This window comes from Spermophilus citellus, assembly GCF_964194105.1.
Source record: "Spermophilus citellus genome assembly, chromosome: 4".
NCBI classification, from domain to species: domain Eukaryota; kingdom Metazoa; phylum Chordata; class Mammalia; order Rodentia; family Sciuridae; genus Spermophilus; species Spermophilus citellus.
In genome coordinates, this window is record NC_138185.1 from 1690606 (window position 1) to 1707123 (window position 16518).

A 16518-nucleotide genomic window follows, 5' to 3' on the forward strand; every position below is an offset into this window, starting at 1 on the left:
TCCCTCCCCACTCCCCTACTGGAGTATGGGACAGGCAGGGCCGCTGGCTTACTCTAGACTGGCTGCCCCAGGAAGCAAGGGGGTTTCCAACTGGACTCTCACTGTCCCCCTGCAGATGAGGATTCTTCCAGGGCACCCACCCTTGGCCCCTCACAGGTAGCAGAATGCACCTTCCCGGCACACACGCAGAATGGGGCGACACGGCAGGGCAAGGGAAGCACACAAGTTCTCAGGAGCCCCTCAGGTGCCTGAAGTTAGGGAAACAAAGTGGGGATGGAGAGGCAGGCCCCTGCGCGCTGGGGTTGGGGCACCCCAGGAGGGTCCCATCTGGGGTCCGGAACCACGGCCTCGGGGAGCAGGGAGGCGCTGCGGCACCAGATCCTAGGGCCTGGACCCCGGCCAGCAGGTGCCCCTTCCGGTAGGCCGGCAGGGCCGGGGTCTGAAGGGTTAAGGCCGCCCGGCGCCCCTCCCCCTGCCCCCTCTCCCCCTGCCCCCTCTCCCCCTGCCCTCTCCCGGGGGCACCGGGCTCGGGCTCCCGGGCGGGCCGGGGCGGGGCCTGACGTCTGCGGGCGGAGCGAGCCGGGCCGGCCACCGCGCTTCAGACCCGCCGGGCTCCCGCCGGGTGCGCTGTCCCTGGAGCACCGAGGCACTGTCCGGAGCCGGAAGATGGCTCCGCGGGACGCACGGCTCCGCACCCGGAGCGCACTGGGCGCAGGCGGCCCCCGGAGTCCCGCGCCACTGCTGCTGGCCGGATTGGTACTGCTGGGCGCGGCGCGGGCACGGGCCCCAGAGGACGGCGACTTCAGCCTGCACCCGCCCTACTTCAACCTGGCCGAGGGCGCCCGTATCTCCGCGTCCGCGACCTGCGGCGAGGAGGCCCCGGCGCGCGGCCCCCCGCGCCCCACCGAGGATCTCTACTGCAAGCTCGTGGGGGGCCCCGTGGCCGGCGGGGACCCCAACCAGACCATCCAAGTGAGCGCGGGGCGGGGGAGTAGGGGACACCGTCCCGAGGCTTTCGGGACCAGGGCGCACCGGGCTTGGATCCGGAACTCAGCCCGACTCCTTGGGGAGCGCCATGGGCGGGGAAGAGTCCAGGTATCGACTCTCCCGCCGACTCCCGGGCTTAGCATCTCGGGGGACCGAGAGAGACCCCAACCCGGCCACTCAGGCTCGGACGGGAAACCGCGTCCCTCCGGAAGGACCAATGAAGTGTCCCTGTGAACTTGGGGACTGCGGGGGACGTTCAGTTCGGTGGCGGTGAGCCGGGAGGGAGGGTGCTGGTGCCTAGTCCCTGGCAGCCCTAAGTCCGGGATCCCGGCGAGGGAGGGACTTGGCCTCGGCGCTGGCTGCCTGTGGGGAGGGGGCGGGCAGCTCCGCCTTCCCCCGGGACAGGCTGGAACCTGCTGGCCTCCGGATGGGGACGGGATGAAGGCGGGAGGGGCCAGGGGCCCTGCTCAAGTGTTGGGGCCCTCATTGCCATCATCCTAGGGTTGAAGCCTCCCCCCGCTGTGGGCAGAGGACCTGGGTGGGACATCACTGGGAGTGGAACACCTGTGGGCAGTGCTCAGAGCCTTGCTGCCCAGCAGGCGGTGGGCGAATCCCTGAAGAGCTCTGGAGGTTTCCCCAGGTGGTGAGCCTTTGGTGGGTTCAGTTTCTGGCCCTGGGGTTGGACCCCAGCCAGGACAGTAGGGTCGCACAGGTCTTCTGGATTTAGGTTGGAGCTGGGTCAGCCTAGGGGACAGGCAAAGTCTGCTCCAGGATCTCTTTGAGAGCACACCCTGAGTCAAATTCCAGGTGCAACCTTAGCCTCTTCCAGGGACCTTGGTCCACCCTTCTGGGAGGAGAGGCTGGGAAGGGGAGAGTAGCTGGGAGTGGATTAGATGAGGGGAAGAGGGCTGGAAAGTAGCTAGGCAAGTAGCCAGGCTGTCGGATGACCAGGGGTCCCACCCTTGGGGAGGAAGGCTCCGAGAGGTGGCCAGCCCCCTGTGCCCCTGGGCCCACATGCATTCTCTTCAAGCCCAGCACAGCTCTCGCCGTTGGAGGGTGGAGTCCACCCTTCAGGTGGGGAAACTGAGGCCTGGAAGGGTGTAGTCACCTGCCTGAAGCCCCAAAGCCAGACTGGGTCAGCTGCAGAGAGCCACAGTAAGCCTCCTGCCTGAGTTCCCATACTGCATCTGGTTGACATCAGGGGCAGGGTCTCAAGATAGAGAGCCTGCGGGTCCCTCCAGACCTGCCCCAGGGGCCTGGCCAAGCTCCCCAGGCCTCTCCTCTGCTCAGCTGGGAGTCTGCCACTGTACCAGGGAGGGCCCAGTCACTTCCAGATCCCAGACCACTGCCCTACTGCCAGCAGTGCTGCCTGGCTGGGGACCACTGCTTGTATGTGTCCCCCATGGCTGCTATCACCTCTGCCTAGTGCTTAGGCCTAGTCCTCTGGGGTCAAGGCCCCTCCCCCGCCTCTCCTTAGCTGTGTTTCCTCCAAGATTCAGTTCCTAGTTGGTGGGAGTAGTTGCCTGAGGCTGGGAGCCTGGCCTAGAGCCTGGAAGACAGGCGCACAGTGACCACTCGACAAACCTGGGTCTGGCTTTCTGTGATGGCATGGGCTGTGCCTCACCCATGCATGGCACGCAGAGGAGTCTGCAACACTGGGCCATTAGTGACCCTGCTCCAAGGTTACGTGGCTGACAGGACCACTATGACCTCGGATACCTTCTTTTCTGAGCTCAAAGGCCTCAGATTCCCTGCCTCTGATGGGTCAGTGATGGGGCCTTGCCCACAGCACCTGGCTGGGTGCTGTAAGCAGGTGGGCATAGGTGTGGAGGACAGGAAGCCACAGCTGCTCTTCCATCCTATGAGCAGAGCCTGCCCCAGTGTGGGGTGGCAGTCCCGTGGTGGCAGGGATGGTGGAGGAGATGGGACATACAGAGGCTTGGGGCATTTCACCTGAGAGCCTGGGTGCATCCTGCTGGGCCTCTGGACAAGGCAATGAGTGGGCAGCAGGGACTTCCACCTTCTCTCTCTCAGGTAGGCATCCCAGGAGTCCAGGCTGGCCTGGGGCCAGACTAAAGGTGACTCACTGGAAGGGGAAGTCCTTATCAGTGCCTTGCTGTTTCCGAGCTCTGTTCCCAGCAGGACCCTCTGCTGTGGCAGAGGGCTGAGGGAGCCTCTTTCCCAGCTCTGTCCACTGTGAGCCAACCCCACAAAGAGGCCATCAGGGAGGCCCTGGCTACCTGGAGCTCCTGCTGTGGACTGCTGCTGAGTGGCACCAGGGCCATCTCTCCCCGGCCCTCCAGACCACCTCTGCTGCTGGCAGGGCTGAGCATGTGCTTCCTGGGCTCCAGGACGACCCTAACCTTTGACCCTGGGCCCAGCCTCCCTGGGTCAGCCAGCTCGGCTGCATGGTGCTCCCAGGGAGGCCCTGGGCCCTTTGCTCAGCCCTGGCTCAGCAGGCCAGGGAGCCCTGGGCTCCAGTTTGGGGTCACCGTTTAAGCTTGGTGGTGTGGCTCATGCAGGCCCCCACTGCCCTAGCTCTTCCGTGTGGCTGCTCTGGGGGGTGGACTGGGCCGTGGCAAGGAGTGAGGTCCAGAACTCTGGGCCTCAAGGGAAGTAAGGCCTCCAGTGGGGACTAGCCAGAGAAGTCGCAGGGTGGAGTAAAGCAGTGAAGCCTGGCAGGGTGTGGGTCAGCACCTGGGTGGTCCGGAGTGCAGGCCCGTCTCCAGCAGGGTTAGTCTGCCCACCTCCCTCAGCCCCAGCCTGGAGCCTGGGAGGACAGCCACCCAGTTTCCCAGGCTGGGCCTCAGTCAGTGTGAGTCTCCAGGGCTGCCTTTGTGTGCCGAGGGACAGCAGGTCTGGTTTCCTTGTGGGGGTGGGTTCCACTGGCCTGCAGCCAGGGCCCTGCCCCTCCCCCACCAGAGACAGCAGGACAGGCTCCTAGTGGAGCTTCCTCCTCGTCCCCCAGCAGGTGGTTAGACCCTGACAGGAACAGTTGCCAGCCCTGAATGTGATCTGTTAATCCTTGTTCAGCCAGAGGCAGGTGCAGCGGCCTCCCCACTCTGCAGATGGGGACACTGAGGCTCCATGGTGTGGTCGCCATGACTTACTTGGACCTGTCCCAAGCTGGAGGCCCAGGCTTCACCTGCTGTGGCGTCCACACCTGCCCTCTGAGCCTGCCTCCCAGGCTGCCCCTGGCTGGAGGAGGACCCTAGTCCAGAGGGCTCTGTGTGAGAGTTGGGCAGGGGCGTGGGGGACAGGTTGGTGGAGCGAGCGCCTCTCTCCCACCCTCCTGGCCACCAGAGCCCTCCCCGACAGGTGGACTCTCTGTCTGTGGCTCTTCCCCCACTGACCCTGCCCAGGCCCTCTGGCCGGGTGCAGTGGGCAGGCCACCTGCTTGCAGCTCTCCCTGGAGGCCTTCTGTGGTGCTGCCTCCTCAGCCCCAGCCTCGCCTCCCCCCAGCCCTGCCCTGCCCCTGGTCTTCCTGTGACCATCTCCTGGGAACCGCAGCCTTGAACCGGAAAGGGGCCGCACTCCCTGGCCCTGGGGACAGGTCTGGAGGTTGGGGGTGGCGCTGCTGTGATGGGACCCCGGGACCCTCTCCTGGCCGTCTGACCCTCCTCTCCCTGTAGGGCCAGTACTGTGACATCTGCACAGCTGCCCAGAGCAACAAGGCACATCCTGTGAGCAATGCCATTGACGGCACTGAGCGCTGGTGGCAGAGCCCGCCGCTGTCCCGCGGCCTGGAGTACAACGAGGTCAACGTCACCCTGGACCTGGGCCAGGTAGGTCCCTCTGGGCCTGTGCAGCTCCCACGCTGCTCCTCTGCCACAGGCTTCCCCGGGCTACTGACAGTGAGGAAGTGGTCCCAGGCTGGTGGCCAGGCCCAGACAGGCCTACGGGGGAGGCCAGCACCTGTGAAGGCAGCAGCACACCTTTGTTTTCTCAGTGTCCCTGGACACAGGGAAGGAAGGGCCAGTGGGGGAGGTGTGTGGCAGGGGGCGGGCAGGGGCCTGGTCTCCTGGTGCTCTGGGCACCCTGGTGTTTACTCTGAGGAATTCCTGGCCGCCAGTGGGAGGGGCTGCAGGAATGCCAGAGGCCTGGCTGAGGTGGACATTCCTGGAATACCTGTACCCTGGCCTAGTGGCCTGAGGGTAGGTGGGAGCACACAGGCCTCTAGTTCCCATCCATCCTGGGCCCCAGGCCCCTGCAGGCAGGTGGGTGGGGCCTGGTGCTCCTTGGAGATGAGTCAGCCCCATAAGGGGGACAGGGCCTGGGACCTTGAGAGGCTCCCTGGCTGAGTCAGACGCACATTGTGTCCTCCCCTAGCCCTGGGGTCCTGGCCTGTGACATGGGCCAGCAGCACTGTTCTTCCCTGGGCGTAGGAGTGAGGAGGTGGTGCCACAGCCCGCCAGACCTACCCTGCATGCCCAGAGCCTGTGTCCTGGCCTGCTTTGCTGCCGTCCTGTGGTGTGACCCAGTGGGTCTTGCTCTTTTCCGAGTCTGTCCCCACCACAACCTAAGGGTGTTGGGAGGTGACGAAGTCTCCTGCATGCAGACTCCTGCAGGCCCCTGAAAGGACAAGCCCCAGGGCAGGTACCCGCTGCCCGCTTCTGGCAGCACACGGACCCAGCCCAGCAGGGCAAGTATGCTGGACTCCCAGTAGGTGGCTTGGGATTGCCAGAGGGACCTGGTTTTGCTGTTCTGTCCCTGCTGCCAAGGTGGGGAGGAGAATGGGGAGGGGCTGGCCTCAGGGTCCTGGCCATCAGTCATCTCACTGGTTTTCACTATCTGGTCTCCCTGTCACCTAGGGAGGCTTCGGCAGCCCCAGTAGGACCCTGGGGCACCCTAGTCTCTGGCACACGGTCGGGCAGTTCAGTGTGTGAAGTCTCACCTGATGGGGCCGAGGGGTCTTCCTTCCTCCCAGGGACCAGCCAGCCTGGGCTGGGGGAGGGGAGAGGGCCTGATCTCCATGGCAACCTGGGTGGACCAGGTGGGAGCACTGAGGGTGGGCTCTGAAGCCTGCTGGCCTCTCTTGTGTGAGTGGCACCTAGAGATCTGCCTTCAGAGTCCTCCTGGCAGGGAGAGGGTCCACTGCATGGGCATCTTCCTCTCTGGGCCTCGGTTTCGCCAAGTGTAGGGTGTAGGGAAGTGTTCAGGAAGAGGCCACTCCCTTCTCCCTCCCCCCTCCTCCCCCATCCAGCCATCTCCTGTCCACCCTTCTCTCTCTGGCTAGATGCGTCCACCAAAGCCTCTGTCTTGGCTGGCCCAGGGGCTACCAGTCTTAGTGGGGGCCTGGAGCCCTGCCTTGTCCCAGCCATTTCTGAGGTTGGGGGTGCTGTGGACCCAATTCCAGTTCTATTGCTGGGGGAAGTTCTTCCTGGGGTTCGGCACCATGGGGTTGGGCCCATCCTTGGAGATGCCGCTGGCCCTGGGCTGGGGCTGGGGCTGCGTCAGGAAGCTGGGCTCGGCCGCTGCCTTTGTTCTGGGATTGGAGCGGATGCCCTGGGAAGGGGCGGAGGCGGCTGGCACTGGCACAGGCCTACTTCCTGCACCTCACCGGCCTGGGAGGTGGGCTGGGCTGCCTGGACACTTCTGTCTCACACCCCTGTGGGCGGGGCCCAAGGGCTCTCACTTGGGGGAGTGGGGCAGTCCCTGTGGCCTCTGTCTGGGAACAGCCTGTGTCTCTGGACAGGACTTCTGGAGGGCCTGGGCCTGGTGACTCTTTGCAGGGGAGTAGCCCCAGGAAGAGACTCCCCAATGGTGCCTGGTGACTTAGGAGCAGTTTCCTGAGACGCAGCCTGACCTGCCTGGGGCTCAGTGGGGGTTCTTGTGCATCTCCTTGTTCTTCTGGAAGCTTCTAGGGCTGAGTGGTCAGATGCCTGGCCCAGATCCTCAGGTAGCCCTGAGTCCAGGCCATGGAAAGCTCCTGTCAGGGCTCGGGCCAAGAGGCAAAGGGTCCTGGCTTGAGTGTCCATCTCTGGGCTGTGCCACAGGGTCCCAGGTCCTTGTCCCCCACCCACACGCCAGCCCAGTAGGCCCAGTTCCTGCAGAGTGGGCAGAGGTGAGCTGGGCCGGCTCTGGCCTGTGCCCCTCCCTCTTCAGACGCCCCCCTGGGTGACCAGGCCAGCAGGGACTCTCCCCGGCAGCCCCTCCCTTTGCTCAGGTTGGGTCAGATAAGCAGTGGAAAGTACTTGGGCCCCTTCCTGGCAGGGTGGCCCTGGCTTTGACCCTGCTGCCTGCAGGTGGCTCAGGGGAAGTAGCAGGCTTGTCCCAGCCACAGCTGCAGAACAGGCTGGGGGCTAGGTGGCAGGTAGGGGTCAGCAGCAGAGGGGCTTGAGGGCTAGCCCTTGGGATGTGGGCGGGGCGGTTGGATGTGAGGCCAGGGTGCTGGTGGAGGGCTGGAAATGCCAGGGAGGCTTTGCCCCCAAGGTGGGACCTGCTGGCAGGAGGAGGAGGCAGGGTCGGGAGGGGTCAGCTGTGCCCCAACCAAACAGGGTCGCCGCAGGGCACAGCTCTGGCGAAGCTCCTGACCATGGCGTGAGAGTCCTCCCTAGGTACCTGGGGACGGAGGCACAGCACCAGTGTGGCGTGTTAAGGTCCCAGGCTGTTGTCGAGGGAGACCTTGGGCTTGGCAGTGGCTGGTCCCTGGACCCCTCCTCCCGGGCTGTCTTCCACAAGCCAGGGAGTGAGAACGCGGGGCTCGGTGGGGGCTGCCCTGGCTGTCGGGGTGTGCCCTTAGGCCCAGCCCGACCTCCCACCTTCAGGATGGTGGCTTGGGCTCCAGGTCCCAGTGCTGAAGGCCTGGTGGTTACAAGGTAGAGCCACTGGCATGTCCCTCAGCCGGGTGCTTGGCCACGTGGCCAGTGCCCTAAGACCATCAGTTGTCGGGAGGTGACAGGAAATGCAGCTGTGACTGGACTTCAGTTTCAGAGCGTGGCAGCATGGACAGTCGCGGCTGGGCTGACCCTGGCTCTTGCAGCTGGGTTCCTGTGGGGGTCCCTGGCTACCCTGAGGCAGCAGCCCCTCCCTCTGCCTCTTCCCTCAGGAGGGTTCCTGCCCCTTCCTGTCCCCTCCCTCTCCCTGTCACCCAAAGGAAGACCTGGCCCAAGGGGCTCTTGTGGCCTTTCTCCCCAGCCTGTGCCTCCTGCTGCTACCTCAGTGACCTTGGTAGCCCCAAGCAGCCATCCCCTGCAGCTGTCCCCATGTCACAATCCCAAACAGCCACCCCTGTCCAGCCACCCCGCCCAAGGGCGCCCTGCTGGATGCAGGCTCTGCAGACCCTGGAGGCTCCCAGGGCTTCCTGTTGTCTGCATTTTTAAACAAGCCCAGGGTGCCGGTGTCACCGCGGCGTCTCAGCACAGACTAAACTGTTTGGTTTCAGCTGCGGGGTCCCCTGGGGGTAGACTGCACTTCCTGTGGCCCTGGGCTGACCATCTGGCCTGACCTGGCTGGGCCACAGGAGGAGGGCAGGGACCTTCTCTGGCTGGTTGGTGGGTCACTGGTCCACCCCAGGTCCAGCTCTGTTGAGGTGCAGGGGCCACAGGGGCCATTTGCCTGGCTGGGATCCCCAGGTTTCCCTGTCCCTGCCAAGCCGTGTCACTTGACTTCTGTCCCTGTGACTAAATACCCAAAATGACCAAATGGAAAGGATGGAAAGTTTATGTGGGCTCATGGCTTGGCCCCGTGGCTTGGCCCATGGCTTGGGCCCGCGGCAGCACAGAGCTTCCCAGCAGGAGTACATGGTAGAGGAGGCTGTCACAGACGGTCACCCTAAGAGGTCCCCCACCTCCGGAGAGCCGGCTGGCAGCTGGGGTCTTCACCACCTGAGCCTTGGGCAACCTTCCAGATCCAAACTCCAGCAGGCCCTTGCAGCCCTGCCAGTTCCTCGACAGTCTGGCCACCTGCTTTGGACCCCCGTAGGGTGGGCTCCTGGCCTGCGCCTGCCCTCAGTGGGCTTTTCCTGCGTGGCGGTGGGCTGGCTGGGTGCACCCTGCTGTTTCGCTCCACTCTCTCTCGGGTGGGTTCAGCTGAAGCCTGTTCTGCGCTCCCTGCTCAGTTCAGGTGATGGCTGTGCTTCTTCGCCCAGTTGGGGACCTGAGTGGACCGCTGGCCTGCCTGCCTGGCCTGTCCACGTTCCTACCAGGTTTTCAGCAGTCTCTGCTGAGGGCGGGCAGCCATGGGGAGAGGAGGCACGGGCTGGAGGCTGGACCAGGCAGACTCCAAGGCCACCGCAGGTTCTGGAGCCGATGGGGTCCTGTGGGGGTCAGGGTGCCCTAGAGTTCAATCTGAGGGGAGTGGCCAGGGCGATGGGGACCCTAGAGGTCAGGGCTGGGGACCATGGAGGTCAGGGTGCCCTAGAGTTCAATCTGAGGGGAGTGGCCAGGGCGATGGGGACCCTGGAGGTCAGGGCTGGGGACCCTGGAGGTCAGGGTGCCCTAGAGTTCAATCTGAGGGGAGTGGCCAGGGCGATGGGGACCCTGGAGGTCAGGGTGCCCTAGAGTTCAATCTGAGGGGAGTGGCCAGGGCGTTAATTGGGAGAGGACAGGCTTCCTGCCTCCACCAGCCCTGCTTGGGACCGGACCTGGGAATCGGCATGGGGCCTTCTTCCTGTAGGCTGAGTCACCGGCTGCCTGCTGAGTCACACCGTGGGGGTGGACCAGGCCCCTCAGCTGGGATGTGTGCGTAGCCAGCACCTGTGCCCACCTTGGCCCCCAGCCCCCGGGGCCAGGCAAACTTAGACTGTGGAAGCAGATGGAGCCCCGTCCCCTTCCCCAGAGGTCCCAGCGTGACCTACCTGTTGGTGACATGTGGCTGAGCCCTGGAGACTACTGGCCCGCCCACCACCCCACATCCCCAGGGCCTGTGGAGAGACCCAGGCTGGCCACGCATCCCTGCCAGCTGGCTGCTGCTCACCCACCAGGGACGGGTGTCACCTCCCTCCGAGCACCTGAACCTTCACACCATCACGAAGATACCTCACCCTGATCCCTCCTCTCGGAACCTCTTCCCACTGCCCTGTGCCCAGAGAGGGGCAGTGCCTTCCCAAGGCCACACAGTCCTGGAGCCTTCCCTGGACTCCTGCCCCGGCTCTGACCCTGTGCTCTCACTGGCCTTGTCAGGTGGGGGTCACCAGGACAGAAGCCCTCCTCAGGGAGCCTGGACCCTCTGAGGTCAGGCTGGGGGTGGGGCAGGGGGCGTAGTGACAGGCTGCTGGCTGCTGCCCTGGAGATGTGCCTGCCCCAAAATAGCCAGATTTTTAAAAATAACCGGCAGCTTTTGTTTGGCTTTTGCTTTAAAAGACATTCTTTCCTTCTGCCCAGACTCTGTAGCAGCGGAAAGGTCAGCTGGCGCTGGCCGCTGAGTGGAGCAGGCTGGGAGCGGGGCTGCATCCAGGGAGGCCAGGGGTCTGTGCCCCTCCCAGGTCACAGCCAGGGTGCTGCCACGGCCCTGGGAGCAGGGACCAGGTTGGGGACAGACGGGCAACACTTAGGCACAGCCTTTCCTGCCTTCCGCCAGCCGGGAAGCAGGACAGCTGTCCGCGCCCTATCTGACAGCCGTGGGTGGGCGGACAGATGGCAGGCTGAGATCTTCAGTGCGTCCCAGCATGGGGGCAGAAGTTTCCGTGCCCCCCTTACCCTGCCCATCAGCGTCTTGGAGTCAATATTTGTGAAAGTGCTCTCAGCTTGGAAAAATGCAGGGCCAGCTGACCAGGACGGACGAGTGGCCCGCAAGGGTGCAGCCTGGGGCGCTGCTCAGGGAGAGGTGGGGGCGGACCGGCTCCCCTGGGGCTGTGACTGGGGCTGGGCTGTGGCTCCCTGGGAGCAGCCTCTGTCTGTTTCTGACACGCCCGCACGAGTGTCCACTCCTCCCCTCTCCCTGCAGACCCCTCCCTGCCCCCCCCAAAGTCTTCTCAGACACCAGGGAATGCATGTAGGGTGGGCCCCAGGGCACTGAGGCTGAGGTGTGCGTCTGGGCGCGGGGTCTCCCTTCCCCAGCTGGGCGGTCTGTCTCCTCTCAGGGAAGGGGAAGATGACCTCAGAGCTTGCAGGGGTGGACAGGCCTTGCCCCCACCCCCACCGGGAGGCTGCCCTTGGTTCCCACCTGCCACACTGGGCCTCGGGGCAAGGGCGGCACCCAGCACCACTCCTGGGGTCCTGGGGCCTTGCCCCACCTGAGCCATGCTGCCTGAGGGGTGACTGGTCCCCCACCCTGCCCTGTCCAGGGTCAACAGCAGCCCATCAGGTTACCCGCTGCAGTGAGAAGGGGGTGCCCGGGGGCACTGCCCCATACTGCTGGGTCTCCGTGGCGCTCAGACACCCCGAGCAGAGCGCGGCCTGGACAGTGGCCTTCCCTGTCTGCTCCAGTTCCCAGGCTGGCCCTGGAGGGAGAAGGTGGATAGGTCAGCTGCAGCCCTGGCGGGCTTCCCTGAGGCCCAGAGGTCTTGTGAGGGCTGGGCCAGCTGGGGCTGGGGCCTGGGGCCAGGACTTGCCAGGGTGCTGAGGAAGGCCCTACCAGGTGCTGGGTGTGTGCATGGACATTGGGACGCCCTGGGATGCTGTGCCCTGGCCAGGAAGACCAGCACCGAGGCTCTGGGCACCCTCCTCCCAACACTGGAAGAGCAGGGAGAGACGGGCTCCCTGGGCAGGGCCTGCGGGTGCGGGTGCCTCTGGAGAGGCAGCTCCCCTTGCGCTTGGCTGGGATCTACCCTGATGTGCCCAGGGCCACAGAGAAGCCATAACCCCCAGTTCCTGGCTGGGGAGGTCTCCCCTGTTCTGCTCAGCTCAGCTCTGGGGGTTCTTTTCCTATGTCCCTAAGGGGGCCCCCAAATGGTACAGTTGGGCCCCAACTTGCTCCATGGCCCCCTCTGCCCTGGGCCTCCATGGGCTGGTCAGAGAGTAGAGGGGTAGGTGCTGAGGGTGGTCAGGGTATAGCTGGGATGGTCAGGATACGGCTGGGGGTGGTCAGGTAGGGCTGGGACAGGGGCTCTGTCCGGAAGGCAGGCTGCTGTCAATGTGCCAGTCTCATTTGGGTGTTGGGGCACTGTCCAGCCGATATCCTGGCTAGATATCGGGCTTTGGGGGACCTTGGTATGCTTCTCTCTCTACCTTGGCCAGCCCCGCTGAAGGCAGGCTGCTCCCCCAGGGTGCCTTGTCCACAGCCCCCGAGCTCCTGGAAGACGGAAGGTGAGGGCTGGGGAGGGGGCTGCTGAGCCCTGGGCCACCCAGGATTAGGAGGGGAGCCCTTCAGAAGGGGCCGGTTCCCATCTGTTCACCCCTGTGGCCACGCAGGCCCTCCCACTGGGTCCCTCTACTCCCCCGGCAAGCCCACAGCCCCTGAGTGGTGAGGGGCTGTCGCCTGCGGTGGCGCCCAGCACCCACGCTGTCCCTCCTGCAGGTTTTCCACGTGGCCTACGTGCTCATCAAGTTCGCCAACTCCCCGCGGCCAGACCTCTGGGTGCTGGAGCGGTCCACGGACTTTGGCCACTCCTACCAGCCGTGGCAGTTCTTCGCCTGTGAGTGTCCCTGAGCTGTGGGGCCTGGGGGACCCTGGGGTGGGCCGCCATGCCATGCTGCCTCCGAGTCCGAGGGCTGTGGTGTCAACCCTGCCACCTGAGGCAGGTAGAGCGGCTGGGGCAGGGTGTCGGCGCCAGGAGGCTCCGGGGCACCTCGTGGCTCCTCTGGACTGGCCTTATGCTCAGGCAGCTCTCTGGTGACAAAGTGGCCCTGGCGGCTCTGGGCGTACTTCCTGCCAGCTTGGCTGCCTGTGTCAGGAGAACACTGGAGTCACTGGCTGTCCTGGCCATGTGCCACCCTGACCAGTCATGTTGGCAAGAACGCTGTGGTTGAACAGGCCTGGTCACATGTCCTCCAAACTCCTTGGCCTGTGAGCCGGGCAAGGGTAGTAGGGTACAGTCTTCAGAAAGGGGCTGGGTGGCATCCCAAGGGGCAGTGTTCTCCAGCGTGTTCCAGGGAGAGGGATGGGCACCCAGGAGTGGACTAGTGGGGCCTGTGGATGTCCAGCTTCACGGGCAGGGCCAGCGTTCCCTTATCAGCCAGAGTTCTCTCTTTAATAAATCCTGCTGGCTGGTGGAGCGTGGGCAGGTGCCCATCCGGGGAGAGCGCCCCACCTCAGAGAAGTAGGGGTGTGCCTCTGGGGCCAGGGTCTGCGGGTGTTTGGCGGCTCCTGCCCTCACTTCTGGCTCCTTAACCGCAGCCTCCAAGAGGGATTGCCTGGAGCGCTTTGGGCCTCGGACGCTGGAGCGCATTGCGCAGGACGACCATGTCATCTGTACCACAGAGTATTCGCGCATAGTGCCCCTGGAGAACGGCGAGGTGGGCTGCAGGGGCGGCCGCCCCAGGCCCCTTGGGCCTCACGTGTCGGCTGGTGGTGTCAGGGGCTTGTGGCCACCACGTGACTCTCAGCCCATGCTTGCTGCAGATTGTGGTGTCCCTGGTCAACGGGCGCCCGGGAGCCAGGAACTTCTCCTACTCCCCGCTGCTGCGGGATTTCACCAAAGCCACCAATATCCGGCTGCGCTTCCTGCGCACCAACACCCTGCTGGGCCACCTCATGGGCAAGGCGCTGCGGGACCCAACCGTCACCCGCCGGGTAAGCATGTGCCCTGGCCCCAGCACCAGGCTGGCCCTGCGGGAGGGGTGGGTGTGCTGGGGCCCTGCCCTGGGGACGGGGTGGCTGGCCCCACGCTCACAGGCCCTGTGCAGTACTACTACAGCATCAAGGATATCAGCATCGGAGGCCGCTGCGTCTGCCACGGCCACGCGGACGTCTGTGACGCCAAAGACCCCACAGACCCTTTCAGGTGAGGCCTGCTCCCTGCCGTCCTCATCAGCCCCTGCCCGCCTGGGGAGGAGCCTGGGTTCCATCGCCACCCCCGCTCCCCATCGGGTCTGCAGCCTGCTGCTCCGGGGGCCCTGGTGTCCCCTTCTGCACACAGAGGTGGAGGGGCCGAGCCGTGTGGGCCTCTCTGGTTGCTCTCCTGGGCAGGGGCAGGTTCTCCTCCTGGACTGGGGCTGCACACCTGTGTCCCCGGAGGTTCCTCCACTGACTTTGGGAGGGCCCACCCCACCCCAGCTCCGCCCCTCCCCCCCCAGCTCCCCAGGTCTTCCAGACACACTTTCTGCCACCCCCACTCCTGAAGTTCACCTCAACCAAGGGCGGGGGGCCAAGGCCCAGCGTGGGGAGTGGCCAGTGCCCCTGTGCCATCTGACGTGCCTTGCTGTCATGCCACTGAGGACAGCGGAGGCTCTGACCTCCTGCCTTGGAGGGTCCACTTCTTGGGAGCCCTTCAAGCTCTGACTGGCTTTGGCCCCCGCCCGGGCACAGGCGTGTTTCTGGGACACCCTCAGAGCCAGCCAGTTGGCAGGGCCCAGCGCCTGCATCTTCGCTAGCTGCCAGCAGATGGGTACCTGAGAGCAGATCCCTGGTGGCCCAAATGGCCAAGTGGAGCCTGGCACTGGGCTGGGGCAGCCGGGCCACGTCAGTTCCTTCCTTCCTGCCTTGGGTGCACTCGGGCAGCAGCTGTGTGTTGAGCTGCTGGCACCCAGAGGGCTGTCCTGGCACAGGCTCACCTGTGCTGGGAGGCAGCTCGTGTCGCACTGGCACAGCACTCCCCATGGGCGAGAGGGCCTGAGGGGAAGGCAGGGTGGCGTGGCCAGGCTGGGGCTAGGTAGGGCCATCGTGGAGCCTGGATGGGCACCCATGTCCCCACCCAACACGGGGCAGCCCAGCAGGGTACGGGCAGGCTCACCCTGACGTCTGCACGGCCTCCAAGTCCTTGGGCCGCTGCTTGTGCTCAGATGCAGGACCTCCCCATAGCCCTCACCTGGGTCCTGTTGCTCGGTCCACTCAGCCAGCCTGTGGGGAGGCAGGTGAAGCCCAGGCAGGAGGGACGTCCACCCCACACTGTGGCCATAGCTGAGCCCTTCTAGAGGTCTGCAGAAGGAGCACGGTCACCCCAGACCGAGGGCTCAGGCTGCTTTCCTGATGCTGTGGGCCCTGAGCACGCCCTGGGTATACTCTGGGAGCAGGTCCCTTCCAGTGCAGCTTCAGGGCTCCTGACAGCTGGGAGTGGAGGCTTCTGTGCAGCCAAACTGGCCTCTGAGGATAGAGGGCCTGGCGCCCCAGGAGCTGGGGCCTGCCCTCACCTGCTGGGACCCGGAGAGGCATTGCATGGTCCTGACTCACCTGCTCAGCCAGCCCTGAGCTCAGCCCAACGTGGGCCTGGGGGTGGTGCGGATTGGGCATCTGTCCCAGAACCCCCAGCCCTGGCACAACCCCCTCTCCACAGCCATCACTCAGCAGTGGCCCAAATAGCTCCCACCTCGTCCTCTCCTGCAGGGAACACAGCCCGTTACCCCAGCTGGCCTTGCCCCTCCCTCCACGCCTGCACCCTCCTCTGCCCCCTCCAGTCTTGGCCCTCACCTCACAGCCACCTGTGTCCCACCGTCTCGGGGCACATGTCCACCTGGCTGGAGCCCGTGTTTGGTTTCTGTTGGGGGCTCTGCTGGTCATGTGGCAGCCTGCACTTCTCACAGGCCGCTCGGCCCCCAGAGGGCAGCTCAGAGACCACTCCCTTCAGCTGCGCCTTATTCCTGCCCTCTGCTGCCCCGTTCTCTCTTCTCTGTGGTCCCAGCCTGCCCTCGGCCTCCTGGGACTCGCCCTTCCTCAGGTGCGTCCTAAGTGCTTCTACTGGGTGGCCGCCCGTCACTTGTCTGAAAATGGCCGTTTGTCCTCACTCTTGAAATGACAGTGTGGTGTGGAATTTGGGGTTGGTGAGTGGATCTCACACAGAGGAGGGACCCTGTCACCGTCTGGGCATCTCCCGATGTCACTCAAGTTGGGGTCTCCGGGTTGCTTTCTACCCTGAGATGTTTCTGTGGGCTCTGCTGCCCTCCGTCCTGCCAGTGACCTGAGTCAGGACCAGGCCTACTCTGTCAGCTGGGCCTCTGCGCCTGGAGGGTGCACCTTCGCCAATCAGCGGTCTCTGTCCACCGTCACAGCCTTGCTCTCTGACGGCTCTGCCTTCTGCCCCTTCTGGATCTCCACTGGAAACGGACAGGAGGGTCTCAGTTCCCTCCGCCTCAGCACTCTGAGTGCCGCCTCTGTCTCCCAGATGTCCTCGGTGCCCCCTCCACGACACCACGCCTCTGCTGAGCCGTCTCTGGCCTGCCTGGCCCCTTCATGGCATCTCGACTCTCTCCCTTTCTGGAAGTTCTGCCTCTTCCTCCTGCAGTGCTGGGTGGAACCCGAGGGCCTCGCAAGCATCTGCCCCAAGCCGCCCCTCACCCTGCCCTGCTTCCTTCTGCTTCTGATCCCTTTGCTCCTACCAGCTGCCACCCTGAGCAATGCTCTTGGGGTCTGGTCTGTTCTGGGTGCCACCGCAGCCTGTTGCCTTGGTGCTCTCAGTGTGTCTGGCAGGATGTCACCTGTATGCACGTCATTTGCCTGAATCAAGGAGAGCCCTCAGCGGCTCTGCAAGGGCTTTCACCAGACCCTGGGGTGCTGCCG

The 16518-nt window shown here is 64.9% G+C and overlaps 1 protein-coding gene across 1 annotated transcript in view; it reads left to right on the forward strand.

Annotated features, from left to right (window-relative positions):
• The first annotated feature begins 258 nt into the window (after positions 1-258).
• The window catches only part of LAMA5 (laminin subunit alpha 5), a 44311-nt gene continuing 28051 nt past the window's right edge, over positions 259-16518 (forward strand). The window contains 6 exon segments of the mRNA XM_081289208.1: positions 259-972; positions 4620-4772; positions 12385-12502; positions 13204-13322; positions 13429-13599; positions 13713-13810. Of these exon segments, the coding sequence (XP_081145334.1) occupies positions 274-972; positions 4620-4772; positions 12385-12502; positions 13204-13322; positions 13429-13599; positions 13713-13810 (1358 nt within the window). The 5' untranslated portion in view covers positions 259-273.